The sequence below is a fragment of the Grampus griseus genome (genome assembly GCF_964374135.1).
Source record: "Grampus griseus genome assembly, chromosome: 16".
In the NCBI taxonomy this organism is placed as follows: Eukaryota; Metazoa; Chordata; class Mammalia; order Artiodactyla; family Delphinidae; genus Grampus; species Grampus griseus.
Window position 1 is genome coordinate 60,252,690 of NC_139010.1, and position 12,128 is coordinate 60,264,817.

The following is a 12,128-nucleotide window of genomic DNA, read 5'->3' on the forward strand; positions in this document are numbered from 1 at the left end:
TGAAGAGATTGCTGCTGTCACTCAGGTTTGGTGCACAACCCCTTTTCCCCTTCATGGAGCTGACCTAAGGCTGTGTTATGTAAGAGGAAAGGGTTGTCTCATGGGCAAGTCATGATTGAGGTAGGGGCAGTTTTGAAGGTCAGCGCCTCACCACTACCACAGATAATCTGAAGTGTCGGCTGTAATAGAGATGGGAATGCAGAGGTTGGGGTGGTATCTTGAGAAAGGGCCTCCCAGGGTGTTGGAGGCAGTGAAGATGAAGAGTGGGAGTCCACGGGCAGCGCGAATAGGGTAGGTTGGGAGATCATGTGACCAAGTTTAGAGGAATTCAAGGTCAGCTCGGGCCCCCCGGCCCACTCATTACTCTGGCATCCAGATGCCAGGGGCGCGGGTAACCGCAGCACTGAGAAAAGGTGGCTCCATCAAAAAGGCAGGGCGCGGGAAATCCGAAGTTTTCCCGCCGTGGCTGAGGGCGTGGCCCCTGACGTCAGGGTTCCGCCTTCACAAAGCAGACCGGCGGGCTCCACCCTTACCAAGATGGCGACACTCGCGGGACCGGAAAGCGTTAGTAGATTTCGTCTTTACCCTGTCTCCGAGGTGTGGGCGGGGCTGCTCTGCGGAGTGCGCCCGCCCCTTCCGCCGTGCCCTGCGCGGCACGATGGCGTCACGCGGGTCCGCCCCTACCCCTCCTCTTCCGGGTTCCTGAGTCGCGTGCGTCGGCAACGGTAGTGACGCGTATTGCCGAGAGGATGGCGGACGCCGGCTTACGCCGCGTGGTTCCCAGCGACCTGTATCCCCTCGTGCTCGGCTTTCTGCGCGATAACCAGCTCTCGGACGTGGCCAACAAGTTCGCCAAGGCAACAGGCGCTGTGAGTCCCGGGCATGATTCGTGGGCTGGGGTGGGATGACCACAGGGCTCCGGGCCCTGACATGCTTAGGTTTGCAGGTAGGGAGGTCTGTGGGGTTCGCCAGCCCAGTGTCTGCCAGGCCTTTGTGCCGAGCACTCGGCGGTGGCCGGAAAGCCTGGAGTCTCAGCGTCTCTTCCACGATGTCTGACTATATGGCGCTGAGCTTTGTTGCTTTTTTCTGGTGAGTGGGGCGGCGGTGGCCGCGTGGGAACCTCGTGGCCTAGGTCACGTGGCTGGCGGAGTGCGGCGAGGCGGCAGCGTCGTGCCCCACCGGAGGCATTGGAGGCTCCTGGTTCTTTCTTTGGGCTTTATGTTGGCTGATGCCGAGCGTGACTTGACCTTAACTCTCAATCGAATTTACCCGGGACTCAAAAGATAAGTAAAATTGCTTTAGAAATAATGAAGGCTGGGATTTTTGTTATTAAAGAAAAAAATGAACGAGTAGAGGCAGGGTTCTGCTTTTCGTTTTACTGAAGCAGGATTGAGCATCATAGTTCTCTCTACAAAGCAGGCATAGCTGTTGGCTTGAATCTTTGACTTATGGCATCAGACAAGTCTAGGTTTGGGAACAGCCTCTGCCATTTTTGAAATGTATAATCCAGGCAGCTTGCTTAACGTCCCTGAATCTGTTTATACTTCTATGGGGATGTCATCATCCACTTTATAGGATTTTTCTGAGTAACATGATATGTACATATACAAAGTGGCAGTACCGATGCCTGGTGCTCAGGAAGCATCAGTGAGTGAAAGCTGTTATCTTAGTTATTGTACCTTAGGATGTTCCAAAAAACAAGTAAAAGGAAGATGACCAGGAATGTGAAAGGTTTGGAATCTACATCTCAAGGAAAGACATGACTGCATGAGAAAACACCTTGAGGGTAGAGTGGAGTGGTATGGTAGTCCTTAGTGGTCTTAGTCTTTGACTAAGAAGGTAGGCTTGTTCTTTGTGGTAGAATCAGGCTATGCAAGTTGAGAGTCAGATCAGCCTCAGAAAGGGCTGCCTTAAGCTGGGGCAGCCTGCCATGTGATCTGATACAGCTGCTTTCATATTGGAACTGTTTTGACTGTTAGGGAGGCTGCAGAGAGTGGGTTGGATGGAATTGGGCCTTTCAGAATCAGAAATCTTTTTTATGTGACAAAAACTAATCTCTGGAGGGTTTACTAAGGGCAAGATGCTATTTCCAGATGCTAAGCACCTTATATGCATTATTTTTTATCTTCTCAACAAGTTAATAAGATGTGTAGTGTCATCTATCTAACAGGGAAGGAAACAGTCTCAGAAAGATTAAATGACTTATTTTTCTTTTAATTTTTATTCATTTATTTATTTTTGGCTGCATTGGGTCTTCGTTGCGGTGCACAGGCTTCTCATTGCGGTGGCTTCTCTTGTGGAGCACGGGCTCTAGGTGCACGGGCTTCAGTAGTTGTGGTAGCATGCAGGCTCAGTAGTTGTGGCTTGAGGGCTCTAGAGCACAGGTTCAGTAGTTGTGGCACATGGGTTTAGTTGCTCCGTGGCATGTGGGATCTTCCTGGACCAGGGCTCGAACCCATGTCCCATGCATTGGCAGGTGGATTCTTAACCACTGCGCCACCAGGGAAGTCCCAGATTAAGTGATTTGCTCGGGGTCACACATTAATAATTGGCAGAGGTGAGTTTCACATCTACTCATCTAACTTTGAGCCAGTATTTTTGTATATACTGTAACGCCTTGCCACTTTTTGGTTACCAACTTATAATCTATATCAGTGTAATAGCTGAATGCAATTATGTACTGAATACGTAACATAGATTTTTACTAGTCTTCTCTTGGAGGATGGTTTCCAGTGATTTGGAATTATAAACCACGTTGCCGCAATCATCCTCCTGTGTAGATGTTTGTTTCATGGGTAAGGATAAATTCTTAGATAGTACACTGATAGAGTAAAGGGAATGTATGTTTTTAAAGGCTTTGATAAATAGGATTGACAGGTGGGGGAATAGATAGATCGTGCCAGAGACTACAGGGATAGCCCAAGTTTTTGATACCAAAAACTGGGAAATACGTAAATAGAATATTTTTCTCCTAATTTATGCAAGTAGGAGAAGTCTTACAGAGATGTAACATTTATATCAAATTAAAAATTTCTCACTCTGCTCTCTTTTCTCTTACAGACCCAGCAGGATGCCAATGCCTCTTCCCTCTTGGACATCTATAGTTTCTGGCTCAAGTAAGTATCCTCTGTGCTAGTGTGGCTGTTTTCTCCCCCCAAGTAGGCTGGACTGTGTTCTTTGGTTTGGGAAGGTCCTGATTCCCCAGGAGTTAGCCTAATCTACCCCAACAGGTCCACCAAGGCCCCAAAGCGGAAGTTACAGGCAAATGGACCAGTGACTAAGAAGGCTAAGAAGAAGACTTCATCCAGTGACAGCAGTGAGGACAGCAGTGAGGAGGAAAAAACCCAAGGGCCTCCCGCTAAGAAAGCTGGTAAGACCCAGCAGGGAGTTGTGGTTCCAGGAAAAGGATTTGGAGGCTGTCTGTGCTAAATTTCTGGTTCTTACTGGGACCTGTACTTTTGTTCAGCTGTACCTGCCAAGCGGGCCAGTCTGCTTCAGCATCCTGGAAAGGCTGCAGTCAAGGCATCAGAGAGCAGCAGCAGCAGTGAAGAATCCAGTGATGATGAGGAGGAGGACAAAAAGAAAAAGCCTGTCCAGGTTTGCAACTTTGAGAAGGAAAGGGATTGCTAAGGGATTGGAAAGAAGAAACTAAAATCTTGGTTTTTAGCTTGATGGTGTTAGGTATACGACAGGTGATTACATGGTTTTTCAGGGAGGTTGTAGAAGTATGAGGTTTGGGAAGGATTATGTGAGGTTGAAGTTGAGCCCTGAATCTAGAGGAAATTCAACCCGTTCTGCCTGCCTGGCAGTATTGGGTTTCTCTGGGATACTGTCAGGGACTCCAAGAGTAAGAGAATATGTTTTATGGACAGGTACAGGGAACTCTAGACAGGGAGTGGCAGCGACAAGGCCTAAAAAAGGGGGCACCTAGGAAGCTTTTCTACCTTAGGATGTCCTTTGGGTGCCCTGAAACTCTTGCTGATTCTCCTGGTTGTGTGTTTTCTCACAGAAGGGAGTTAAGCCCCAAGCCAAGACAGTCAAAGCTCCTCCTAAGAAGGCCAAGAGCTCTGATTCTGATTCTGACTCAAGCTCAGAAGATGAGGTGCCAAAGAACCAGAAACCAAAGACAACACCTGTGGCAGCTAAAGCTCAGGCTAAAGCCCTAGCCAAACCAGGTATTGTTTATGTTCCTAGGAGGCTGGACTGGGGACCAGGTTGCCCTGGGGACTGATGTGAAAATTCCTTAATTCAGCACAGGAGTGAAATAGCACTGGATGTTGAACTAGAAGTATTGACTGGTGTCATTTTTTTAAAAAAAGAAACATTTTCCTAGTAAGTAAAAAGTTTTATTGTTAGGGACTAGTAACTACAGAAATAGTCTGCAGTGAGGGAAAACATGTTTTAAAGACTTCAGAGGGCATATTCAAATAATTTGCATCATATCATTTTTTGGAAGACAGGTTTATTCCTGAAATTGGGCAAGAAATTCATCTTTTGATGTAGTAAACCACAGCATTCTCCTTCATGCTTCCTCCAGAGGCAAGAGAATTGACAGACTCCCAAGTTCTGTGCTAATAGGAAGGAGGTTTTTATGGCCTTTTAATGTTTTGATACTCCTTTTTTATTGTTGTTCATTAGTTCTTGTCTTTTATTAACCAGTATACGATTACTTATCTTTTGGTTTCTTGAAACAATAGATCAGACAACATTTGCCACAATAGTGTCTGTCAAAGTGGCTGGCCGTGGAAACTCCAGCACCGCATTCATCTGAAGGGCACTCCTGACGCAGGCGACTGATTTTGCCATTTTCATCCACCTTACAGTATTTCAGGACAGCCAGCTTAGCCTTCTTTCTCTTACGCTTGTTCTTCTTGGGAGCGGTGTAAGACTTCTTCCTTTTCTTAGCACCACCACGAAGTCTCCACACAGATGAAGAATGGACTCTTTTTTTTTTTTTTTTTAATTAGTTTTTTTTTCGTTGAGTTGGGTCTCCGTTGCTGCGTACGGGCTTTCTCTAGTTGCAGCGAGCGGGGGCTACTCTTCGTTGTGGTGTGCGGGCTTCTCATTGCAGTGGCTTCTCTTGTTGCAGAGCATGGGCTCTAGGTGAGCGGGCACATAGTTGTGGCACACGGGCTTAGTTGCTCTGCAGCATGTGGGATCTTCCCGGACCAGAGCTCGAACCCGTGTCCCCTGCATTGGCAGGCGATTCTTAATCAGTGTGCCACCAGGGAAGCCTTTGGACTCCTTTTGAATGTTGTAGTCAGACAAAGTATGGCCATCCTCCAGTTGCTTGCCAGCAAAGATCAGTCTTTGCTGGTCAGGAGGGATTCCTTCTTTATCTTGGATCTTGGCCTTTACATTTTCTATTGTATCTGAAGGTTCAACCTTGAGAGTGATGGTCTTCCCTGTCAGGGTCTTCCTGAAAATCTGCATCTTGGCGGCGGCACCACTGCCCATGGTGGATCCGAAAGATGTCTTTGTACTCGCTTACATTATTTCTTTTTTCTTAGGTATACCAGCTCGTCCAGCACCTAAAGTAGTCAATGGCAAAGCAGCTGGTAGTAACAGCAGCAGCAGCAGTAGCAGCAGCAGCAGTGATGATGACTCAGAGGAGGGGAAAGCAGCAGCCGTATCTAAGAAGGTATGGACCTTAATATCTAGCAGGAAAGAAGGGACTGAGGACGTTGGTAATTGGGGGGGTCTCCATTGCATGGCAGGATTGGTTGGGTCAGTATTTTCCTGTGGTAATTGATTTTCTCTGTGTGATGCAGACTGTACCTAAAAAGCAAGCTGTGGCCAAGGCCCCAGTGAAAGCAGCTGCCACTCCTGCCCAAAAGAGTTCCAGCAGTGAGGACTCCTCCAGTGAGGAGGAGGAGGAGGAAGAGCAGAAGAAAAAACCCATGAAGAAAAAACCAGGTGACTGGACACGGGGAGTCAAGCTGGACGTCTGTGACCAGGGCCCAATGGCAGGAGGACCTCTGCAGTCACCGCGTGGACCTTGGCATGTGTCAGCCAGCTTCTCCCAGAGAAAGGAGAAAGCCACGTTGCCTTTTATAACCTAGACTCAGAAATGGCATGCCATCATCTCTGCCGTAGTCTATTTGTTAGAAATGAGTCACTAATCCTAGCCCACCCTCAAGGGATAGGGAATTAAGCTCCATTTCTAGAAGGAAGCAGTATCAAAGAATTTGTGTATATATTTTAAAACCACCACACTGTCCCTTTTAAACAGGTCCCTATAGTTCAGTTCCCCCGCCTTCTGTTCCCCCACCCAAGAAGTCCCTGGGAATTCAGGCTCCCAAGAAAGCTGCAGAGAAGCAGCAGCCTGTGGAGAGCAGTGAGGACAGCAGCGACGAGTCTGGTGAGTCATCACCTGTGGTGAGTGGGTCTGGGGAGCGTATGAGGAGTAGGGAGGGAAATGGTTCTGTCCCTTCTGCTTTTTTTTTTTTGGCTGTGCCGCGCGGCTTTTGGGATCTCAGTTCCCTCGCCAGGGATTGAACCCGGACCACAGCGCTGAAAGCCTGGAATCCTGACCACTAGGCCACCAGGGAACTCCCTGCATCCTTCTTTTCGTTGCCCCTGGTTGGATTGGGACTCTGGACCCAGCCTAATGCCATAGGTTCTCTCCAGATTCAAGTTCTGAGGAAGAAAAGAGACCCCCAGCTAAGGCAGTCATCTCCAAAGCAACTACTAAACCAGCTCCAGCAAAGAAGGCAGCAGAGAGCTCTTCAGACAGCTCAGGTAAGGCATAGGAGGCCCTCAGGGCAGTGGGAGCTCCAAGGGCTCCCCTCAGTCTGATGTGGGGAGATACTCACTCCATCCTCTCTGTCTAGACTCCGACAGTTCTGATGAAGCTCCTGCTAAGCCAGCCAGTACCACCAAGAATTCCTCAGGTAAGCCAGCTGCCACTCCCAAGCAGTCTGCGGTTAAGCCAGCTACAACTCCCAAGCAGCCTGCAGCCACTGGCCAGAAGCCTCTGACCAGAAAGGCTGATAGCTCCTCCAGCGAGGAGGAGAGCAGTGCTAGTGAGGAGGAGAAGACGAAGAAGACTGTAGCCACCCCTAAGTCCAAGGTGATGGCCAAAGCAGCTCCGTCTTTGCCTGCCAGGCAGGCCTCTCAGGGTGGTGGGGACAGCAGCTCTGATTCAGACAGCTCCAGCAGCGAGGAAGACGAGGACGAGAAGACGCCTAAACCCCCAGCCAAAAAGAAGCCACAGAAGGCAGGGGGAACTGTAGCCCCTTCCAAACCAGCCTCTGTGAAGAAAGCAAAGGCCGAGAGCAGCAGCACTTCTTCCTCTGAGGACTCCAGTGAGCAGGAGGAAGAGGAGAAGCCCAAGGCCAAGGGCACTCCAAGACCACAAACCGCCAAGGCCAATGGCACCTCTGCACTGACTGCCCAGAATGGAAAAGCAGACAAGGACAGCAACGAGGAGGAGCGGGGCAAGAAAAAGGCAGCAGTGGCAGTTGCTAAGCCAGGTCTGTATCCAAAGAACCTGCCTCCTGGGTTTGTCCCCTAGATCAGGATGGGCTCTACTCTTGGGGGTGGGATAGGGAGCCGAGGCCCATGACTGGCTTCCAGTTAGTTGGAGGCCCTCAGTGTGGGACCCTGGGAGGAGGGACAGGAAACTGGTCTCCTGAGTCTGGCCTTTTGTTTTGTAGGTTCAGGAAAGAAGCGGAAGCAGAATGAGGCTGCTAAGGAGGCAGAGACTCCTCTAGCCAAGAAGATAAAGCCCCAGACCCCCAACACATTTCCTAAAAGGAAGAAAGTAAGTTGCCTTATTTTCCTCTCAGGAGCCAGCGTTTAGAGTAGAAAGAAAAATTGCAAAGCACCTTGACAGCCCTTTGCCTGGCCTGGCATACGTGCTGTGGTTGTAGCTCCGGAGGGCCTTCCTGACCAGAAGCCCACTCCATCCTGAATTTCCTGCTTCATTCTTCTTCAGGGAGAACGAAGGGGATCCTCCCCATTCCGAAGGATCAGGGAGGAGGAGATTGAGGTGGATGCTCGAGTGGCAGACAATTCCTTTGACGCCAAGGTGAGGAGAGAGAGGGTCTTCACCATTCTTGAGGGGGTGGGGTGAGAGAGGGTAGCTTTTGGTTCTGGTTGGTAGGAGGTTCTCTGGGTTCGGGTTGCCTGGAGCAGGGAGAAGAAACTGACAGGGCCCTGGCGTTGTCCTTCTGTGTGCTAACCACCTGTCTCTACTTACCAGCGGGGTGCAACCGGAGACTGGGGGGAGCGAGCCAATCAAGTTCTGAAGTTCACCAAAGGCAAATCCTTCCGGCATGAGAAAACCAAGAAGAAGCGGGGCAGTTACCGGGGAGGCTCCATCTCTGTCCAAGTCAATTCTGTTAAGTTTGACAGCGAGTGACCGTGGACCATCTGTAGCACAGCAGGGGTGATGATCTGAGACCACTCACTTTCCCCAGTGGACCTGGGAACCCTCAGCTCTATCGGGGGAGGGTCTCAGTGAGGAGAGCAGTTTAGATTAGGTCTGAAGGCTTTGCGTCGTAACATCCTCTAAGGTCCTTTTCTGTGTTTGTGGTTTTGTACAGATTTGTTTTTGAGTGTTGGGTAGCAAGGACAAGGTAAGGGGAGTGTTCTTTTTTAAGAAAAATTGTTTTAGTTGTCATTCTCCCTGTTTTGTGGAAGTTCTCATACTGAGAAATTTGTATATTTTACATTAGATTATTTCTTATTGATTTTTGTTGTGGTTTTCAGAGGTGGGTTCACAGATTAAAATCTCAACTATCTTCCAAGATGTGGTAAAGGTCACATTATGAATTTTTATAATTGGAGAATTCTGTCTATGGGAGTGCTTGTGTCCACATTTCATCCTTTCTACCCCTCAGGGCCCTGGTGAGGGGTGGCTAAGACTGGTTAATGTATTTATCTGTTAAGCATGAACTATGTACCTCATTCGTGGGGTCTAGGACTGAAGTTTTCAGCCAGCATGGACTTACCTACTTTGGCGGATAAAATTTACTGTTTTGTTTCAGGCAAAATTCTGGTGTGGTGTGAATGCCGTGGGGTCAGTCTGAATATTTCGTTTGCTATAATTTTATTATTACATAATGTTTGCGATATGTGTTTTTTAATTTGAAAGCATAAACTTTTTTATTGTTCAAAGACAATTTTTGATTGGCTTGACCTTTAAGAGTGTCGAATACTAAATTGAGGGCTACATCTTATTTTTTTACATTTTAGAGAACAAAATAGCGTTAATTTAATCTGAAAAGCACATATCACTTGGTATTTCTGTCTTGGTAGCAGTGGTGACACAAAATTAGTTTCTTGGTTTCATTAACTCCTACATGGTTGGGAATCACTGATCAAGAAAGTGAAAGAAGAAAACCTATAATTAAAAACCTTAATCCTCAGTAGGAATTAGGTTACATTATTCAAGTGAATTTATAGGTAACCTGTAAATGGAGGATGAGAAGAATCATTACAAAGCATTTTATCTGGTAATACTTGAGTTAGACTGTGTTGGGAGAGCATCCTAACAGGATTATTGTGTCTTGTAGTTGGTGCACGGGAGCAACTGATGTGCCCCCTTCAGAACCTTGATTCTCAGTAACAGTGGAGATAACAGTAAAAAACAGTGAGCAGAGATACGACTCTTAGGCCAAGCAGGCTGATCATAAAGCTGTAGGAGATGACTGTTGGCAGTGCTCAGCCAGAGTAAGATAGGGAGGAAAGTTGACGAGTTCTCCAAGTTCTCTGGGGCTGGTCTGTCCCTGTGTTGGGAAAGTGTGCCCTAGCTTTATGGATGAGTTGTAACTTAAGGATAGCTTCCCCTTGTTTGGGTTCCACAGATAACCTGGTTTTCTGTGTCACTGCCTCTAGGAAGAAAATGTGCTCTTCACGCTGACATATGTATTCAGTCTGCATGGTAAAAGTTCTACATCTTACTAAAAAGTAATAAGCTGGCTGGTTTATAATGTATCTTGGGAGTTTTATTAATGTGAGTCCAAAGCTCTCCCACCTCCACTCAAAACAGAACAACTTGGTTGCTAGTTGGAGGGCTGGGGCCCAGACTTGTGGGTTCAGTGTGGAGCCTTCTTTACTATTCCTTATCTCATGATACCTTGTCTCATGGTGCCTTGTCCAGGTAATAGACCAGCCTGTGCGTAGTCTAACTTGGGGAATTGGCAAAGTGGCCCATGGGCCAGATCCAGTCCATGGCTTGTTTTTGTGTTGCTCAGGAGCTAAGAATGCTTTTACATTTTTTAAAGGGTTTAAAAAAAAAAAAGTGACAGACTTTATGTGACCACAAAGGATATAATGTTTACTATCTGGCGTTTTACAGTTTGCAAAACCCTGGCCTAAATCAGTGATTTCACAACACTGGCTGAAAATTAGAATTATCTGGGGATCTTTTAAAAACACTGATACCCAGGGACCCATCTGCTGATCGGTTGAGTCAGATCCTGGTGCTCTCTGGTGGATTCTGGGAGTTAAGATTTTTTAAAGCTCCTAGGTGATTCTAAAGAGCAACCAGAGCTGAAAACCACTAATCTAAGAGCATTTGAAAAGAAATGAGTTGGTAATTTTTCTTTCCTCTCCTTATACTTTCATTTTCAAATGTACTTGTTAAATCTAATAGTATAAAGTAAAAATTAAATTTCCGTTTTATCCCCGTTTTCTGGGACTTGATTCTTTTGTCTCTTTCCAGAGAGTTTCACTGTGTGTACTACTACATGAATCCTCTCCCCTTTCTCCTCACACATATGGAGTAGCTTGCTATATGCAGGGTTTCATAACTTTGGAGCTCATTTTTAATGACCCCATTGTATGGAAGTAGCATAAATTATTTTAAGTAGTACCTTATTGGTAGCTGTTCAGGTTGTTTAAGTGTTTTGTTATTATAAATAGTGCCATAGTGGATATTTTATATGTGAGACTGACTATTTGCGTGGGTATTTTTATAGGAAATAGTCTAAGAGTGATTGTTGGGTCAGAGGATGTGTACATTTAACGTTTGTTCATCATTGCTCTCCAAAACCATTGTACCAACTTGTAGTTCCAACAACACTTTATGAAAGTACCTCTTTGCTTGCCCTCTTGCCAACACTTAAACAAGTTTATCTTTGCCACTTGGGTAAATGAAAATGCTCAGTTTTTTAAAATTGTGGTAAAAAAACACAACATTAAAGTTGCCATCTTAACCACTTTTAAGTGTATAGTTCATTAGTGTTAGCACTGACATTGTTGTGCAACAGATTGCTATGATTTTGACTACTTTAGATATTTCATGAGTGGAATCAGACTGCATTTGTCCTTCTGTGACTGGCTTATTTCACTTAGCATAATGCCCTCAAGGTTTACTCATGTTGTAACATGTGGCAGGATCTCCTTTTTCAAGGCTGCGTGATATTCCATTGTATGTATATACCACATTTAATTTATCCATTTCATTGTTTAGTTTCAGGGACCTGAATTCCTACCTATGCTGATGGGTTCTGGCAGTGTTGCTGAAATCCACACGTTAAGTGAATCACACACATGATGGCTCATGCCCATCTGCAGTGTACCTCATATGGACACAAAGCAGGAGACTTTCCAATATCCTTTTGTGGCTTTATGTTTCACAGGTTATATCCTCACTACTACCCAATCCTGTTAGGTGGATATTAACTAGATCATGGTGTCTCAACCTTAGTATTTGGGGGCTCTGAAATACTAAGAGTGTTTGAATGCCTACTATGTACCAGCCATAGAACTCCCTGAGAGCTCAGTGTCTAATAGGGGAAGTCAGAGATGGGAACAGTTCTGTACACCATGCTGAGTCCTGTCACCAAGGGTCACAGTAGCACCCCCAAGGGGACAGCAACAAAAGACTGACCTTGGCCCAGGATTCTGAGGAGGCCCAGGATTCCAGCTGCCAGGGGGGAAGAAGGCACATACCATGAAAGGAAGAAGAAATGTTCCCAGTGGGAGAAGAGAGCCTTTAGGATGGATCAGGTGGAGGATGTGTGGTAAGTAGGGGCAGGTTAATACTGTCTGAGGATTCAGTAGCAATGGCCTTTTGTACCAAAGTGAGGAGTTAATACTTTATTTTGTTCTCCTGAGTGTGTTAGGGGATTGCTAGTCCAATGCAGTGCTCCTGGCACTAAATACAGCTGCAGGGA

General features: G+C 46.6%; 2 protein-coding genes across 2 annotated transcripts; one reads left to right on the plus strand and one right to left on the minus strand.

Annotated features, from left to right (window-relative positions):
- The first annotated feature begins 744 nt into the window (after positions 1-744).
- Positions 745-11,276, plus strand: NOLC1 (nucleolar and coiled-body phosphoprotein 1). Its single transcript, XM_082674018.1, has 13 exons — positions 745-869; positions 3,061-3,116; positions 3,231-3,370; positions 3,467-3,597; positions 4,010-4,175; positions 5,511-5,641; positions 5,772-5,916; positions 6,233-6,361; positions 6,631-6,741; positions 6,834-7,475; positions 7,659-7,765; positions 7,940-8,032; positions 8,207-11,276. Exons 1-13 carry the CDS (start codon positions 750-752, stop codon positions 8,363-8,365), a joined length of 2,130 nt encoding a protein of 709 aa, XP_082530144.1. The 5' UTR covers positions 745-749; the 3' UTR covers positions 8,366-11,276.
- Positions 4,274-5,433, minus strand: LOC309834845 (ubiquitin-ribosomal protein eS31 fusion protein-like; the record flags this gene model as incomplete). Its single annotated transcript, XM_082674020.1, has 2 exons — positions 4,274-4,941; positions 5,226-5,433. The coding sequence occupies 2 exons, from the start codon at positions 5,431-5,433 to the stop codon at positions 4,667-4,669; spliced, it is 483 nt and encodes a 160-aa protein (XP_082530146.1). The 3' UTR covers positions 4,274-4,666.
- Positions 11,277-12,128: the final 852 nt, after the last annotated feature.